The sequence below is a fragment of the Pleurodeles waltl genome, chromosome 1_2, assembly GCF_031143425.1.
Source record: "Pleurodeles waltl isolate 20211129_DDA chromosome 1_2, aPleWal1.hap1.20221129, whole genome shotgun sequence".
Classification (NCBI taxonomy): domain Eukaryota; kingdom Metazoa; phylum Chordata; class Amphibia; order Caudata; family Salamandridae; genus Pleurodeles; species Pleurodeles waltl.
Window position 1 is genome coordinate 977,623,438 of NC_090437.1, and position 19,577 is coordinate 977,643,014.

At 46.8% G+C, this 19,577-nt stretch overlaps 1 protein-coding gene across 3 annotated transcripts in view; it reads left to right on the top strand.

Moving 5' to 3' along the window:
- LOC138246638 (uncharacterized) overlaps positions 1–19,577 on the top strand; it is a 403,830-nt gene that overhangs the window by 220,290 nt on the left and 163,963 nt on the right. For all 3 annotated transcript variants that reach the window (XM_069201360.1, XM_069201371.1, XM_069201379.1), the window contains exon 9: positions 245–335. In XM_069201360.1, the coding sequence (XP_069057461.1) occupies positions 245–335 (91 nt within the window). The remainder of the gene's footprint in view (positions 1–244; positions 336–19,577) is intronic.

Below are 19,577 nucleotides of genomic sequence, written 5' to 3' on the forward strand. Positions count from 1 at the left end.
CTTGGGCAATTTCTTTTTTTCAGCGGGTGTCATGTAATGCTGTTAAATATTAATTTATACGTATTTGCTATTATACCAACCAAATTCAAAAGAGGAACTGAGCGCCTTACAGACAACATTTATAATCCTTTATCCTGTGCAGATATTTTAATGTCTCTAGATCTATAAACATCAGTTTTTAAGAAAACGATACTGATACTGTTCGAAACTACTTGATAGATTGTCCTTAATTAATTTGCTTCAGTCAGCTTCGTTTGCAAGGCAATGAATCTTCCCGCGCGAAAATGTCGCATGATTACGCTGTGGAGCTCATTGGAGAACAGCTGATTTTGGAGGTCAGTGCTTCCCTCTGCTTGCATTTGCACAATACACCTGGGCACATCTGCTGAACTCGCTTTTTGCACTTGTATTATCTTTAATGTGCAGTACAGCTATTCTGTAACCCCTGAGTCTTCCAGCCATCACCTAACTAGCTATTTAGATCCTAGTTCAGTAAGATTAAAAATACATAAAAAACTGCGTTTCACATCTTTCCACCCATAAGATGTGTAAATCTACACATCAGTAAACCAATTAAAAAGAAGCAGCTGAAGATTTACTCTGTTTCCTCCTGTTTTGAGAGTGTTTAAAGTCAATTTCCACCTCTCATGAAATTCAAAGATTCCACAACTCCGTGTAGGTTTTAGCAGTGGTCGAGAATTTCCAGGAGCAGGTGAGGAATCCTGGTGTCAAATCCATGGCACTAATATGTGACCATTTAGTATTTGCAGTTGTACATGTTGCACATTTCCACATACTTAAATGAAATTCCGTAGTGTTGCATCTGAGCATTCATTTGTACTACTGAACTTTTTTTCTTCAAGAAGAGAATATTATTCCTTGTGGAGAGACCTCTTCGCTACATACACTTACCCTGCCCATGAATGGTGTAAATCTAGAATCTTCTGGAAAGTGTGTAAATAACCTCAAATTTTATTGCTCACCTACGTCTGTAGGCATTCCTACTTCCTACCAAGAAATCCCGACTTCCCAAGCGTGTGGAGAGATTTACTCTCGCACAAAATTGCTCTTCACTGTTGACTAATATTACATGTGAATGACATTGGGAGTGTAAAGTCATGTTGAGTGAATACAAACAACAAGTAAGTGCAGCAATGTGTGCATATTTACATGTGTACAGAGATTTGTGAATTGAGTGAATGAGTTCCCTAAAAATGTCCATTAGATCACATGAAAAACTGCAAATTATGAATGTTCACACTGCGCTGTTTACACTACAGAAGATTCCCCTCAGGAAGGAGAATCCTCAAGATAAAAGATGGGTGGAAAGCAATTTTTCACCCATAATCTTTTTACTTTTGCATAGAAAATATGTTTGCACATAGAGAATCATTCCTTTCACCTCTAGATCAGTTGGACTGTTCGGAGATTTTTCCCACCTAATTTATGCAGTTTGTGTGGGAATAATCATTCGAAATTCTGCAAATACTCATAAATATGACTTTAAGGGTGTCAACAACCTTACCTACGGCCACTCCATGACCACACCTAACTAGTAAAGTAGAACTGTTGGAAACCCAACTTTATTGCAGACTTGCAGTTCTCCATCTAAAGTCCACTCACTACTGGGGCAGAAATCTCTGTTTCTAAGACTCTTCTACCTAGAATTATGTTCTGCTCTACCCCACTCCTCTGAAGTTCAGAAGGGCATGAAGGCTCTTTTGTTCAGGTCACCCAACACCCCTCCACTATGTGCTTCCCCGATGAGGCCTTGTGTTGTGTACTGGTTACTGGCCGGTTAGTTTGTGGAAATGTGAGACATGTTTCTTTAGTAACTTTAGTATTCCTTATCTGTTCTTTGGGGTGCTGTGTTAATGATCTTTCCTGGAGCCTATCCAGGCAATATGATAAGATCCGCCATCATGTAACTTTCCTTAGAGAATAGTTAACACCTTTAAATCCAAAACGAGTTTTAAATCTTTTGGTTAATGCTGTTTATTTTACAAAACCATAAACGAAATGTGAATACTGATTCAATATTGAGGAGGGCAGTTATCGGCCGTCACCAACACGTGTTTTGCTCCAAACTGGTAGGCTATTGCGCTGCATCAAGACTTAATTGTTAATGCACATCGTGATTACAATTGTTATTTATTCTTCATGGACTTTGGCATGTAGTGCGAGTGAACATGCATAGTGAAACACTTTATATAGTGATTCAACAAATGAACATCAATAATAGAATGACTGACGTGGATAAACAAATTGCATACCGCACTATAGATCATGGTATTTTAGCTTCTGCAGCTTCACGCTCTTTCCTTTTGCATCCCCAGGAAGTGTGTTTTGAGGTCCAGAACTGTGCGACCCTTAAACAGGACTTTTGGAAAGGGTGTTTTGGACAGGGCCAGCTAGAGAATAAGCAAAATAATTGTGACAACGGCTGTGAAGCTCTTTGCCTGCTACTATATTTTATAATAAGGATATGAAATAATTTAGGGTGCGACCTGTATTTAACAAGGCTCACTTGCCTTAATAGGTGCAAGGTCCAAGGAGAGGTAATCCACTCACACTCCACAAGACCTGAAGCACCTGTTAAGGGTGAGCAGCTCGTATACCTAGGAGACAAACCAGAAGGTGATGAGATTTACTATTGTGTGGGTACCAAGGGGGGAGAGAGACTGCCTGTCCTCGGTTTACAGACATAAGCCAGGAAGTGGGTGTGTTACAAAGGAAGGGCAACCCAGTATCCCCTTGTAAACTTGGGTAACAATCAACTGAAGTCAATTGACAAAAAAGGGGATTATTCATAAAACAGACTATTCTTAGTCCAGATATTTAGGCGTCTATGATATGACACATTGAATCAATTCATTAGTATTAAACACAAAAAACTGTTTACCAGTATTAAAGCAAATACACAAATCAATTGAATTGAATAAACAAAATCAATCTTGGTTAACAAAATGAATGAAAAACAGCTGTACAAAAATAAAGCTATTACATTCACTTTATGTACATTACAGACTAACACGTTATTTAGGGTAGAGAGAAAAGCAATCAGACACTCATTGAAATGTACTGTGTGTGTGGCTCTCTATTCTCCAGTGTGTCCCACCCAGCTTACATCTGTTCACAGCACAAATACGTCCAAAACCTGTGTTCGACATACACACTCTGCACTACAGTACTTCCAAACGATAGAGCAGTAGTGTGCACTGCACGTGTGGTTGTTGTGTTTACTGACTGTGTGTATGCCTGTGAAGAATACATTATGTGATAGATCGAGGGCTGTGCAGTGCCTGCACAATGAAAGCATGTGCTGGGTGTATGTGTGCTTCAAGAAGCATAATACGTGAAGGGTGAAATGTGTGCTGTCAGTGTGTGTGTTTGCAAATAGCACACCATAATTTAATGCAGAGAAGCTACAGTACTGCACAGGTCTGTGTGGTGAAGACATGTAGAGTGCAGGATTCTCCCAAGACATATTTGTCTCAGAGGACTACCTACCTGAGTGAGGTGTGAGGGATGGCTGTGCACCAAATCGGGTTGTTCATGTACAAGATTGATTTGGTGATTCCCATATGCCAGTAGAGGGATGCCATGGACTGACCCATACATTGAGTGCCATGCAGGAAATGCCAAGCCCGTACTGCTGCATTACGGTGACACTTTATGCCAGGAGAGGGCCGCCGTGCACTGAACCATGCATAGAGCACCGTATGGGAATTACCAAGCCCCTGCTGCCACATTGCAGTGACCCCTTATGCCAGAGGGGGCCACAGTTGGAGTTATTGCTACAATCATGCTGCGACTCGTGGCTGCCTTACCAGTGACCCTGTTTGCCAAGAATGGCTGCCGTGGTGTGGATGATTGCAACAGAGGAGTCTGCGCTTGAACCGTAAAGTTCCTCAGCAACCCCATTCGCCAGGTGGGGCTTCCAGTAACCTAATTGGCAGAAAGTTCAGGTTGTTGTCCAGGAAAAGACTGGTGGCGATCAGCAGGTCAAGCCCCCACAGCGAGAACTGCCACTGACGTATCGCTGAGGACTGTGGAGAATGCTGTGGTTGATGTAGCACCCTCGCTGGGCTTCAGTCTGGAGCTGGAGGATCGCATCAACCACCCCACTTCAATGTGGGAAGATTGTCTTACCACGTTTTTGCAGGCTAGGAGCATCTCAGATCATTGGGAAAAGCCAGCAGCGCAGTTTGGGAGGCAGCCTGCTCTTGCCGAGTGTTGCCTCATGTACCGTGAGCAGCCTGACTTCTCCGGACAGGGTTTGAACTCACGAGTGCCCATGGTCGGGGCACTTGCTTCAACGGTGAATGCTTCTGTGCTGCAGGAGTGGGTAAGAATTCATTTGGGCTTGTTGGACCACAGGGGACTTGCTGCTGATGGTGCTGTGGCACCATAGCCACATTTGACTAATTCCTAAAGAGTCAAATGGAACTCTTGGGTACGGCCTAGTAGTGCGCGTTCCCTGGATACACCTACCAGTGAATGAGGAATAACCCCGACCAAGTTGCAGGGAAGCAAGTGGGACTAGGGGTATGCCTAACAAAAGCTAGAGCCCTGACCTCAAAGGTGTTTTATTGCTTACGAATGTCGTTACTCTTTTATATATGTAGAGTTAAAAATAAAATACTTCTCTTTTTAATAAAATCAATTATATGACTGGACATTAAATTATTGACTACTGGATGTACTTTGAGTCATGTTCACTAGCATGTATTTACATTTCCTCTCCAAGGGAACCTTCGACCGCTCGTCCACTGAGAGTCAAGTGCAGAACGGCTACTTGGCCCAGTTGCTCAGGATCCATAATAGATCATGCCCTGGGACATCAGGAATAAACAGCCTCAACCACCACAGTTGAGCTCAGCCCCTGTATGCGCCATGGCCCTCTGAAAGAGGTTCCCTCAGTGTAACTCAGTTCACCAGCAAGTGAAGGTCATGATACATGCAAGGCACTTAATGTAAATTTACAGGACTAGTTCTCAGTTCTTGCAATCTAGAAACAGGCATTGTACTTCTTGCTACTCTGTACCTCTGCGAAGGCTGCTGTGTTGAAAACCTCAGGTCGTTCCTTTTCTGTGCAAGCAACTTTACTCTGGATAACCTCTCAGGTTCACAAAGGAACATTACCTTTCCAGATAAAAACTTAAGGACCTTCCTCCTTCATTAATTGTGAAAAGCTGTGTTGTGTTGCAATGCCTCCTTGCAGCATCAAGAGATTGCTTGTGGTAAACTTTTGTTCGATTTGAAAGAGCCATAACATATCAAGTTATTGTTGCTTAATTGCGCAAATCTGCACAATTATTAGCAGTGTGCTAACTTATGCAATGTGTTTTTTTCTTGTGACTTCTGGCTACTTCCCATGTAAACTATGCAAACCTACATCGAAGCTGCAAAGTTCTACATGAGCTGGGCTGCCATATTGAGTTAATTATAAGGAAAGATAAGCCAGATATAAACTAGCATGCACAGTGCTTAATTTGATTCGATGGTTGCAGGTGGGACCACTGGCAATCGTTTTTTGGGGACCAGCGATTATTTTTCCTCAACAAACTTTGAGCAAGAGAGGGAAAAACACAAAACGGGGGAAATGTGGTAGAGAAAGACCGGAAACCCGTGTCAAAGGAAGAAGGCAAGGATGAGAAAGAAGCTGCAAGAGTAACCTGAAGGGATGGCGGATTTCAGAGGCGTGAGGTGGAACCAAAAATACGCAGCCTTGGTACTCGGCACAACATTCAGTACCACCAGCCGCAGGCTTCTGGACCAAACCTTGAGCCTCACCACTTATTCTTTTACAAATTAAGCACTGAGCATGCAAATTGCTTGGAAATTACTCGCACAACACTGGTTTCGAGTACTTGCAAAGTATGCTGTTGTACACAGAGAACTCACAAGTTAAGCGTACCATCTAACACCTGTGACAGAAAACTATGCAAGTGTGCAGGAAGGAAAAAAAGGGGAAAATCTGTAATTACAGATAGGCCTGTAATAGTGAACTCCACAAAACTATGCTTGTGTAATTAAATGCCTTGCACATCTCGGTAGCAATTACCTACCCCCTTTGGGCGATGCTTCAGAACTCGGCTGTCTACTCGGTTTCATATTACAGATGTGTACCACAGAAAACCTCCCAGTAACACAGCACAATTGCCTATCATTGAGAATTCTTTTACACTGACCATTGCTGACTGCCGTCAGGAAAGTCGTCTTTGCGTTCACCAAAGTGGTAATTTTAGGTAAAAAGTAAGTTAAGTTGAAATGTAATTAAGGGAGTCACTGCTTCTTGCTACTTGAACGAATGTGCTGTATGTTTGGATATATAACTACATTATTGACTGCCGAAATGCTTCCTCCTCCACCACAGATAGGTTTGTTGTTGCTCGGAAGGATGCTCACTTAGAAGGCGTCTCATAAATGGCTTTATTGGCAGCCACTGCCTGACACTGACTGTGTGCGGTGGGTACGCAACGATCCAGATGAGTAACTAGGCTAAATCCAGCTGCATATGTAAACCCAGCTTGTGTAGTAATATCATTCTTCCTTTGCCTAAATACGAGATCAGGCTCCTCTTGTAATATACAGCACGGCCTTGCTTCACAGCTAGGTTCCCATACATAAATACCAATACGTATATACATAAGGAATTATGACTCTATATTATGATGAGAACATAGCCCATCTCTGGCCAACAGATGATCACCTTTCTGTCCACTTTTACAGAATTGGTGCTGTAGAAAGATACATGTAAACATAGCTTGAAAAAACAAAATACCCGACAAATGTCACAAATGAGAACCCGAATACCCATTTTTCTGAGTTCACTGGCCCATTTTTCTCTGGAATCTCTTATTGATGGTGCCTCTGTCCACTGGAAATTCAAAATATCACCGCAGTTGTGTAGAAATCGGGGGGTGTATCAGAGTGGATGCTGCACAGTGATTAATTTGTAAAAAGAAAAAAAAAAGAAAAAAAAGGCGGGAGAGCACAATATTTTAGGTCTGCCATTAGCCAAGACCTTTTGATTATGCTAAAATTATATTTATAATCCTTTTAGGGACTTTCAGACAACGTTATCCTTTGGTCTGTTGCCATCAACTTTTTCTTCTGCCCTCTAAAGCGTACAGCATGGGACAGTTGGTTAGTCATCTTCAGCTATGGGCTATTTTCAGTGTGAGTTACAGCATTCTACTCTTTCGAAATCTGCACACAAAACAGTTCCATTTTTACATGGAACTATGATGGCAATACGTTCTTTTAGGGACCATAAAAATATGTTCGGTTTTAGGCATTTTGTATTTTTACATGGACGAGGGCCTTGAAGCTTGTCCTAACAACAAACTTTTACAAAAGCTGTGACGAAACAAAGGCTGGCAGGCAATGCATGACCTATTGGCTTTGCAATTGCTTGCTTATCTTACGAGCCGGCAGCTGGCGCTGCCAGATGTAGGGGTCGCTGTATACCAAGATTCCCTATTTTTGACTTTACCTCGTGTGTCTTACTCACACCATCCTTTACCATTTCTTCAGGTAATTTAGGTAGAGCCATTCTCTATCAGTCCTTTTAATTTATCCTCTTCATATTTTATCAGATGCAAACTACTCAGGCCCTCATTCCGAGTATGGCGGTCAGTGGACCCCCAGTGTAAAGGTGGCGGCCGGACCATCACGGGCCCAGCGGTAAAGACCGCCATATTATGTGTTGGGGGAAGGCAACTGCAGAACACAGCCAGGTTTCCGTCTGAACCACCAGTGTGGACGGATCTTCACAGCCGGTGCACGCCGCTCCAGTTTTCCAAGTCCGTATTATGCGGCTGCACACCGCCAGGATTTCCGGGGCAGTCTCACAGCCACAAAAATCATGGCGGAAATGAACAACATAAAAGGAAACACTCCGCTTCAGGAACAAAGGCACGTCCGTAGGCACCATGGCACGCGAATTGCAAGTCTTCCCTATGCTCCTGCTGGCCATTGACTCCAGGACCAGCGACACCGACCAAGACACCAACCGTAAGTACACCAGCCTTCCACACACTGGAGGGGAAGGACATTAGTACACAAACACAGCACTGCAAACCACACACACACACACACACACACACACACATGACAAATTGCATAACTACGACACATATATGTGGAAGGAAAGCCAGGACAAGATTGTCTCCATCGTTACCAACGGTGCAGTGGTGCAGATATAATTAACTTAAAATCAATAAAACTATGTGCAATGAGGCCCAAGGGCCAGTCCAAAAGTGTGCCCCAACAACACAGGGCATAGAATGAGGCCCCTAACTTGATTCCTGACTGCAAAGTGCTGGCCTCCAAGGGGCAGGGGCATCAATGGGGCATGCAGGCACCTCAGGAGTGAGGGGAAGAAGGGGCTTTGGGCTGGGGGGGGTCCTTAGGCTTGCCCCTGGACAGTTGTGGTTTAGCCAGGAGAGGGGTGGGGAGGGTGTTTGGGCTTGTCCCTGGAAGTGGAGGGAGTGGGCTTGGCCTTGGCTGTGGGAGTGGTAACTGTGGACCTGCTGGGGATGGACGTCTTAGGCGGGGGAGGGGCATGGCGATGACCAGTGGAGGCCTGAGAGGTGGAAAGCAGGGGTCTGGGAAGGATAGCAGGGTGCTAGGGGGGAACTGGGACTGGGCCAGTGGTGGGGAACAGGGAAAACGTTTCTAAGGGGCACTTGGTAGGTCGTGGGAAGGACATTTTGGAGTGGAGGGAGAGGGAATGGTTGAGAGGTCTGTACGTTGAGGGGCCTTGGGTGCAGGTGTGTGCCTTGTGTGTGTTGGGTGGGTGGGTGTGGGCATTTAGGTGTACTGGGAGGAGGAGTGGAGGAGATTCAGGGAGATGGCAGGGGGATATGGGAGTGAATGTTATGGTGGTGTCTGCAGGTCAGGAGGATGTGCTGCATGTGGGGGTGTTGATTGTCCTGGTGTGTGCGCATGTGGTGTACGGGGTGCATGTATGGGGGTCTGATATTGTGGGGAGAGTGCAAGTGAGGGCACATGTGGCAGGATCTGAGACTGATGAGGTGCTGACTGCAGGTGTACAAGACCATACACAACGCAGGACCAGCCTACCTGAACCACCGCATCTCATTTCATACCCCCGCCAGATCCCTCTGCTGTGCCTAGATGGCCCTGGCCACCATCCCTCGCATCTGCAAAACTACAGCCGTAGGACGATCCTTCACCTACAATGCAGCGAAGAGCTGGAACAACCGCCCCCTGCACCTCCGACAAAGCCCGTCATGCACCATCTTCAGAAAGAACCTCAAGATGTGGCTCTTTGGATGAGGCACGTCGCCCCAGTGCCTTGAGACCCTCACGGGTGAGTAGCCGCGCTTTACAAATATTGATTGATTGATTGATTGGTGTGAGTGGTGTTGTGACTATGAGGGTGGAGGTGGTGGAGATGTCGGTGAAGGGAGTAGATGTTGGCATGTCTGAATCTGAATGTTGTGTGTGTGCATGGCAGTGGTGGTGTTTGTGGTGCTTGTCTGTCCTTGTGTACCATGTCTGTTGATGTAGATGCATGTGGGTCAGTAAGTGTGCCTTGGATGGGTGAGGGAAGAGGGATGTGGGTTTGGGAACAGGTAGCTGGAGGGGGGGGACGGAAGAAAAAGGGACACTGGCTGCCATCAAGGAGGAGGCCAGAGCCTGAAACGATCTCTGCAGGCCAGACAGGGCACCACAAATGCCTTCCAGGAACGCATTGGTCTGCTGCATCTGGGATTTCAGTCCCTGGATGGCATTCACAATGATTGTCTGCCCCACAGAGATGGATCTCAGGAGGTCAATAGCCTCCTCATTGAGGGCAGCAGGGCTGACGGGGGCAGGGCCAGAGGTTCCTGCGGCGAAGGAGACGCACACCCTCCTGGGTGAGCAGGCACGGGCAACTGTGTGGGGAGTTATAGGGAGGGTGGTGCTGGTAAGGGGGTGGCAGACAAGGACGGTGCTGGGATGGTCCCAGATAGGTCCTCCACTGCCAGGGAGCATCCATCGGAGGAGGAATATGAAGATGGTGTCATCGATCCTGTGGCACTCCCCTCGCCCTCTGTCCCACTGGTCCCCTCGACTCAGGTGGTATCAGCCTCTTGGGTCCCGTGGGCTGCAGCATCCCCACTCGCCGGTGCCCCTTCTCCTTCGCCAGATGACGGTGATGCATATAAAGACAGAGGAGGAAAGGGAAGAAGAGGGGGAGGGTCAGGGTGCAATTGGTCAATACCAGCACAACAGTCACACAGAGTAACTACAACATATTCTGATGCCATGCCATGACACGCCATGCCCTCACCTACACGTGCAACAATAATTGAACACCATGGGAGAAACCACAGCAATGCACATGTACACTGCTGACTCTGACACAGATGCAATCGTGTACACGATAAAAGGCATACCGGCACACCTGCCCAGGACCTGCCCTCTTCACATGCCCATAGAGACACACTATTCCTGGACTACAGAACCAACAGAATCCTGCATGGCTAGTTGGCATGCCAACTAGGCCATTGTCAAATTTCACAGTGACATCTTGGCCCACCCTATCTCACGCCACATAAGGTACCTGGCAGCAGATTGAGGACTCAACAGTCACCCCTGGCACAGTGGTTTGCATCAACTGATTACAGTGGCCTGACACCACAGATGCTATGATTCTGGTGGCATGTGCTGCCTAGCACATTTTCGTAGTACGTGACAAAACATACCACATTGAAGCTAGCTGCACCTCCATGTACAAACTGCATGGCCATACATCCATGATGCGAATCCTACCCGGCTGGCTAATACCCATGGGCATGAATCCACCTAGTACCCACAACACAGCTTCCCAGTAGTGCACACCCATAGCCACAATGGCATCACACACCATAAGTGATGGTGTGTACGCACCCCCTCGTGGCTGCTGTGCTACCCTCAAGTGGCCATCCACCTCAGGGTAGGCCACCACCAACATGCGGGCCATCGGGGGCTTGACTGGCACCCCTCCCACGTTGGGAGGACATCCCCAGTTGGGTGTCCGTGGTCTTCTGGGCCCATTGTCTCAAGTCCTCCCACCTCTTTCTGCAGTAGGTTCACCGCCAGACATGGACCCCCTGGGTCTGCACTTGTTTGGTGATGGCACACCATATCCCTTTCTTCTGATGGGCACTGACCTGCATGGGTGACACAGACAGAAAGACAAATTAATGTAGAGTGGCATCACAGGGACAGCAGTGGACAGCACACATCTCATGTCATCAATCCACATCGGCTCAGAGTTCTCACCCATGTCCATTCTCCAGTCACACTGCCTCGTCCCAAGGCCCCCATCCCATACACACCACTCAAAGATAGGACACTCTCATTGGCCACACCTGCTGCTCTGGTGCCCCGTACAACTGTCCATACAAGGGTAGGACCCCCTCCACGAGCTTCTCCAATTCCTCCTGGGTGAAGGCTGGGGCCCTATCTCCTGCAGGATGTAGCATCTTGGCTACCAGAGTCAGTACACCACAGCACATGCAGTGGAGGTCTTCTGTGCACGACTGTCAGGAGTCAAGTGTGCATGAGCACAGGAAATGGCAGTCACAGCCGCCGCAGACATCACTTCAATGCCGGCGGTGATCACCATTGGCTCCTGTCTCCCATAGGCAACCATATTAACCAATGAGAAGTTGCACGGCGGTTTAGACTGCCTATCGCCATGACGTGTTACGTCGGCGGGATGAGCACAATTCAATCTGTCCGGTGTATGCAGGACAGACGGCCTTCATTTTACATGTGCAATTTGTATTCAGGGTGCATTTAAGGTGCGTCATGGGGGACATATCGTGACCTGTGCACAGCTGATAAGCGTCCACGCAGTCAATGCTGCACACCATGATTTCTACTCCCTCCCATTTGCAGGCACGGTGGAAGGTTGAGGATGAGGAATGCTACGGTGTACAGGCCCCTAGTGGACCTTGCCACCTTGGAAGAGCGACACGTCATACAGATCTATCGTCTGAACCGTCAGACCATCATGGATCTGGTGACTTATATGGAGCCGAAACTATTGCCCGTCATTAGACATCCCAATGCTATCCCTCCCACAGTACAGGTGTTGTCAGTCCTCCACTTCCTTGCCTCTGGGTCCTTTCAGATGACAGTGGGCTTGGCAGCAGGGATGTCACAGCCCATGTTCAGCAATGTCCTGAAGGACGTCCTATGTGCCCTGCTACAACATATGGCCAGCTACATCAGGTTCCCACATCGTGCTAATTTGCCCACTGTGAAAGCTGCCTTCTATGATCTGGCACATGTCCCTCATGTGATGGGGGCCGTATATGGCACCCACATTGCCCTGGTGCCATGCAAGAGGACTGAACAAGTGTATAGGAACCGTAAAAATGTCTATTCCACCAATGTGCAAGTCGTGTGTCTGGCTGACCAATATATCACACAAGTGACAGCCAAATTCCGTGGGTCTGTGCGTGACTCCTTCATTCTGCGAAACAGCACTGTCCCACACATGATGGCACCACAACAGAGGGGGCAGGCCTGCCTCATCGTTATGTATCCTCACGTGTGTGCGCCCCTCTGCTCTCAATACACTTCACAGCCCACACTTCACAACCCACACTACACCCTCCTGGTCTTGACATGGCTCTTACCTCAGTGCACACAGGTGACTCTGGCTCCTGATACTCATGAGGCATCCAACTACAGCTGCTGAAAACAGGTACAATGAGGCCCATGGTAGTACAAGACGGGTGATTGAGCGGACCATTGGCCTCCTGAAGGCCAGATTCCGGTGTCTGCACATCTCCGGAGGTGCCCTACTCTACACACCACAGAAAGTGTGCCAGATCATTGTTGCTTGCTGCATGCTACACAATCTGGCCCTGAGGCGTCACATCCCATTGCTGAATGCAGATGAGGTGGCAGATGCACCAGTGGCTGATGAAGGGGACATGGGGAGTGATGATGAGGAAGATGATGAGGAGACTCTAGAGCAAAGCTGATACGACAGTACTTCCACTGAGATGCAGGTATGTTTCATATGTATGGTAGATGTCCAGTTCCACTGTCTGCCTTGTGACATGCTACCACCTGCTGTCTGTGATCACTGGACATATTGGAGCTCTGACTCTGGGTGGTTTGGGAGGGGTGGTTGTTCATGAGCACAGGTCAGTGCTATTCTCATCCTGCTGTTGTGTTGCTGCACTTGTGACATCTATGTGCAGGACTATTGTTCCCTGAACTGCCAGATCCAGTGCTATATGTGTGCTACACTAGGTGGTTTTGTCTGTATTACATTCTGTACTGGGATTCGACATTGGGAGGCGGTGCAACATTACTGTTCTGGCAGTGTGAACTGCCTAACATGTGGCTCTGTTTGCTGTGAGGGAGGGACCATGTGGGAGCTATGTCTTGTGAATGTGGGTTTGTTATGGCCATATGTTTTTGGACTTGATTTGCCATCTCTACTTTGACTTCCTGTACTTACAGTGCATGTGTGTTGATTTGGCATATGTGATGCCTATAGTGATGTCCCTGACTTTTTCTACTTTCAGGACATTGTTGGGGTGCACTCTGGTCCCTACCTCAACTTTTGCCTGCCTTGACCCATCTCTCCTGCCATTCCCTGCTCCACTGTAATCCTTGCTACATATCTCTTCCCCTCTGTCACTCACACATACATTGCCAGGACATTGGGTTAACCATGGCACAGGTAATGGCTGTATCTTCCGTGCTCATGACAATAAAGGCGTAGGCTGTAATTGTGGTCAGTGGTGTTTATTTAGGGTGATGAGTGGGGTCATGGCGGGTGGGCTCAACAGAGTACTTGGGCCAGCTATGGGTAGTCGAGGTCCAGTATCGTGGCCATGGGAGTAAGGGAATATGACAGTGGACAGTCAACAGGGTGCCTCTGTGACACACAAGGGAAAATGTTCAGGGGAGAGTCACTTCCTGGCGGTTGTCTTGGCATCAGTTTCGGCAGGATGTCTGGTTGGATGTCACCACTTACGTGGCGGCTCATCGGCTACAGGGGTAAGGGTGATAGTGTCCTGAGGGTCCTGTGGCAGGGCCTCCATTCCACTAGCTGCCGCTGACATAGAGGGATCAGAAGTGATGTGACTAATGGAAGGGGCCTGCTGGTGGGAGATTGACTTATGCAGGATGGTGGAAAGTTCCTTCAGCACACCTTCCATGGAAGCCATGGTGGTATTGTGGGTCTGCCACTGCTGCACAGCCTCCTGATGGTATTCACTCTGCAGGCTCTGGCTCTCCTTCACAGTGGCGAGGATCTGGCCCATGGTGTCCTGGGTTTGGTGGTATGTACCCAGGATTTGGGTGAGGGCCTCCTGGGCAGCGAGTTGTTGTCTGCCCTGTCTGTTGGACCACTGATCCCCTCCCACTGCCACCAGCACCCTGTGCCCCTGGCACAATGTGCCCACTCCCAGTAGCACCAGGCCCTTTATTGTCTGGGGTGTGTGCCCTTGACTTTGTCCCCCGTACTGTGGGACAAACATCTGATTGAGAGGTCCCTGGGGCACAGGATAGGGCAGAGGGGCTGACTGATTTGTTGTAGCCACATGGGATGGGGAGTACGGTGTATCCAGGGTGGGGCTGCTGGGAGTGGACTGACCAGTTGCCCCAGATGGCCCAGGCAGCTCGTCCCCATCCAGACATCCACTGGGGCCTTCATGGGGAAGGCTGTCTGAGCCTGGCATTCTCTGCTGGGTGGCAGTGGCAAGGTTACCTGTGGATGGAAAGAGGGAGAGTTTGTAAGTGGATGTGTACTTGTCATTTTCATGGTGTGGTGGATGCAGTGGCTTCATTTGCTTCCCAGTGATGGCAATGACAGCTGCAGCACTGCAGACATTGATTTGGTTATGGGGACTATGCCATGGGTTCTGTGTACCATTGTGGGTTGTGGATGGTGGTTGGCATTGCTGTCATTGCCATGTGTTGTGAGGCAATCGTAGCAAACAGTAGGTGTGGGCTATGATATGGTTGTCCATGCAGGTGTCCCACTGTGAAGTGGTACAGTGAATTTTAGCTGTGTGGGGTGTGATGCATTGTGGGAGTTGTGGTTCTTCACATTGTGATTATCTGTGCATTGGGGGAGTGTGTGGGTATGGTGGGAGAGGGGTGGTGTGGCATGCAGGGGAGAGGTGTGGGGTGATTGGGGGGTTGCTGTAGTGTTGGATAGGGTGGATAGGCGATTGGTGGGTGGTGGGTAGGCATACTGGTTAGGAGTGGTTGTTGCCGGGGTGGTATTGTTGCCTTACCAGTGTCGAGCCCTCCGTCAATTTCAGTAAGTCCCTCTGGATGCATGATGTCCATGACCACCTCCTTCCACGATGTTAAGTCAAGGGGTGGAGGTCGGGGCCCACCGCCAGTCTTGTTCAGGGCAATCCTGTGCCTGGACCCCATGGAATGGACTTTCCTCGTGAGGTCGTTCCACTTCTTTGTGATATCCTCCCTTGTGCGTGGATAGGTGCTGACTGAATTGACCCAGTCGACGATCCTCTGCAATAATTCTGTTATCCTGGACAATGATGTTTGCTGGACCTTGACTCCCCTCAGTTGTGGCTCAACTCTGACGATCTCATCCACTGTGAGCCGCAACTCATTGTCTGAACCGTGGATGCTTCTGGCGTGACATGTGGGGGGGGGGTTGCTGTGCGGGTAGGGTGCAGTGCTGGGTGATTGGTGGTGTGGGGGTGTTTAGTTATGGGTTCTGGTGAGTTGTGGTGCCGGTGTGTGCAAAGTGTGCAATGTGCAGGTGTCTGTGTATAGGGCGTGCTTCGTGGTTCGTGTCTCTCTGGCTGGTCGTGGTAATCGCACAGGATTGTTGGTGTGTGTGGAGGAGTGTTACATGGTGCCGTGAGCAGGTGGGTGTATGTGTTTCAGGTGTGGGGTATTTGAACTGTCCAATTGAATATTGGCTACTATTGGTGGTGCATTTCTGTTCCACAGTGCTGCAGACTGCCTTTGGTTTACTGCCATGCATGTGCCTCTGTGCTGATAAATGACTCATAATAGGCGGTCAGAATGGGCTCAGCGTGGTGGAGTGGGCGGTAGGTCAGTCAGCATTTCACCATCGGACGGCCTGGCGGTGTTGGTTTTCTGGATGTATTTGGGCACTTTGTTCTTTGTGACTCGTAATACGGCAGTCGCTGTACGGCCACCACTGGCGGTATGGTGGCAGCATTTCGCATGGAGGTCTTAGCTAAAAACCGTCAAAGTCGTAATGAGGGCCTCAGTCTCCACTCGTGATGATGATAATTATAATAATAATAACAACAATATTAATAAAGATAAGTGAAAATAATAATCTTGATGCTGCATGCTTGGGTTGTCAAGAATTGACTATGAAGAGTAAATGTAAAACTTTCATATGGTTTTGCCCTGTGGAGAATTGCCGTGCAGCATTATTAATTTTATTCTATCAACATTACAGGTCAAATCAACTAAATACACTATGATATATTTAGGTTTCAGGTCAGTGATATAAACTTCTAATGTATCATTTCTTGCTGTTGGCCTTCCTTTACCCTTGAAGAACGTGTTACAATGATGGTCGTACAAATCATAAGTATAAACAGGATTTATTCATGAGTAGTACAGAGTGTGAAGAGCAATGCCACTCGTGCCGAGGCTCTGGTCCTAACTGCACATAGAATACTCCCATCTACTTTCTAAATTCCACTCCTACATTATACAAGACACTTACCACACATCTTCCGCTTAATACACAATACACTATACAAATACAATAAAATATAGTGAACATTAAAGCAATACTAAAAAGAATACAAATTATATGCATTAATAACTTATTCCTACCTAAATAATTAATCAGATAAAACAAAGTAAAGTGCATCTTTCACAAGGGTTTGTAAAATAAACTAGAGAAAAGGTGGTCATAAAATCTCAGTCGATTACATAACTTTCCAGGCAGGCTGGAGCCCTCTTTACCCTTTCACTTCGCCGCAAACCATTCCCACAAATTCCATCAAGGTCACCAAGGGAAACACCATCACTACATTCACTGAATTTCCCCTTGGTCCTCAAACACCCCTTCAACAACCACATCATCCATCATGTAACATCACACTCTTTGTTACATTCCTTATGACGTTCTACCTTTCCTCCAGTCCTTTGCTCAAGACACACTAAAACCCGACGCAAATTCCATACTTTGCCATCCTCCAATTGTAAAGCATTTCTCAAAATTATATTGATTCTCAATGGCTCTGACCAATGTGGCTTCCCATTATCAATAAAACCTGGTTTCTTTACTCAAACATACTGTCCAAAACTCAATTCAGTCCCCTTTACTGTTCCACTGTGACACATTCTAGTACGCCTTTGATATTCCTTCACCCTCTTCCTCATTTCACAATCCTGTACAATACCAAATGTTTTACTGTTCTTCTCCATTAATCACCATGGCACCAAATTAGTAGCTGGTTTCCTTCCCTTCAGCAACTTAAAAGGCTTTTTTTTTTTTTTTACCTTCACTGAATGGGGTTGTCGTCCTGTACAATAAAAGCATACTTTGTATGGATTTTTTCCAAGGAAGTCCTGATTTCAATGCCAGCTGTATTTTATCTTTTATAACTCTATTAAAACTCTCTACCTGACCATTTGAAGAGGGATTATACAAAGACACCTTTGAATGCTTGATACCATTCTTCCTCAAGTACCATGTCATTTTTTCCGATGTAAGTTGCACACCATTGTCTGATACAAAAATTTCTGGTACACCTTCCCATGAAAATACATTTTCTAAGAATTCCACAACTGCAGTAAATTTGTTTACCATACGCATACAGGCCATTTAGAGAAGTAATCAATTAACCCACTATCATAGGAATCCTTCACTGGTAATGTGAATGGACCCATAAAGTCAATTGCTAATTTCCTCCATGGTCTGTCAGGTAATTCGCGTGGCTCTCACGTGAGAGGGTGAGCAATGGAGCCTAAAATTATGTTAAAATAAAAGGCACCACAACAGCAATCTTCCACCTCAATCTGCCATGCAAAATACCAGAAGGATCCTCGACTATCCTTCCTTCTGTAAATACTCTTGAGAAAGGATGAAGTGAAGACCAGGTCCATAAACACAGCACAACAACCACAATCTTCCACCTCAATCTGCCATGCAAAATACCAGAATGATCCTCGGCTATCTTTGCTTCTGTAAATACTCCTGAGAAAGGATGACGTGAAGACAGGGTCCCTAAATACTGCGTCGCTCTTCTCACAGGTTGGTTTTATTGCTCGTCGCCAATGTTAGTGATGGTCGTACAAATTGTAAGTATAAACAGGATTTATTCATGAGTTATACAGAGTACGAAGAGCAACACCACTCACGCGGAGGCTTTGGTCCTAACTGCCACATAAAATACTCCCATCTGCGTTCTACATTCCACTCCTACGTTCCACAATACACTTACCACAGAACTACATTAAAAGCTCTCTCTAAAACCTTCCAGCCATATCTTCACACTTACCCATGCATCCTGCAACTTTACTAGGTCAGAAATATCAAGGCATTCGAAGATTTCATACTACAGTAACGTCCCATATATTGAGCATAAACATTATTAGCATTTAAACCCAATGATTTTATTCTGCGCTGTCACAAAATAATAAAGGTGGAATATAAAGATAAAATTGAGTGCATCTGCAAACCATACAGTGCCCAAAATAAAAAAAAATAAAAAATAGCAGAGGAGGTGGGTTCCACTTTCAATTTTCAAAGGGCAACAGACAGTGTGATGTTTTGAGCGACCCACCTAGGAGTCTTGAACTTTCAAGCACAGATAAATGGCCAAGGTGGAATAACATGAAGACCTAATTTATTGTAAAAAGATTAGAAATTGTAGGTACAGAGGACCTGTGTCGTCTGTGTATACTGAACAATTAAACGTAGATGAGTTTGGTCAGTATACTTTCATAATCACCTGTACACAGCCACACACTGCTTTTTAGTGCACTTATAAAGGGTGCAAACCCTTCATAGTGAAAGGAGGCACATTTCTAATACAATATCTCTGAGAGATCAGATTTAGAGGCTTGTGCCTATATTATGTTTGTTAAAACTAGGATGAGCCCACGAGAAGTTAAACAGCCACATTAAAATGGGGGCGGAGGGGTGCTGGAGAGCCCGCAGAAAGATTTCCTCGCCGTAGTGCAGCTGTGCTGGCTGTGACCCAATATCTGTACAATATCCATGCCCAAGGCTGTCACCGCTAGTTTAAACAATAAGAAAAGGGCACACCATGTCGGTGAGCACCTGCCTATGCCACAGTGTGGCGGGGACGAGATAAGTGCTAAACTTGCAGCCAGCGAACCGGCAGGTCATGGAGGCAGGATGTTAAAATGGTGCCCACATAAATGCGGAGACACACAGAAGCACCAGCGAACCTTCCCCACTGAGTAGCTGCTACTGATTGCCTGGTTCGTGCCTGCCCAGACTCCGAGCCTACGGCAGTGGTGGCTCCCCTCATTGACTGGACTGGGGGAGAAAGTTGTGTGCGCCACAGACGATCGGGACAAACATACATTGACACTCATTT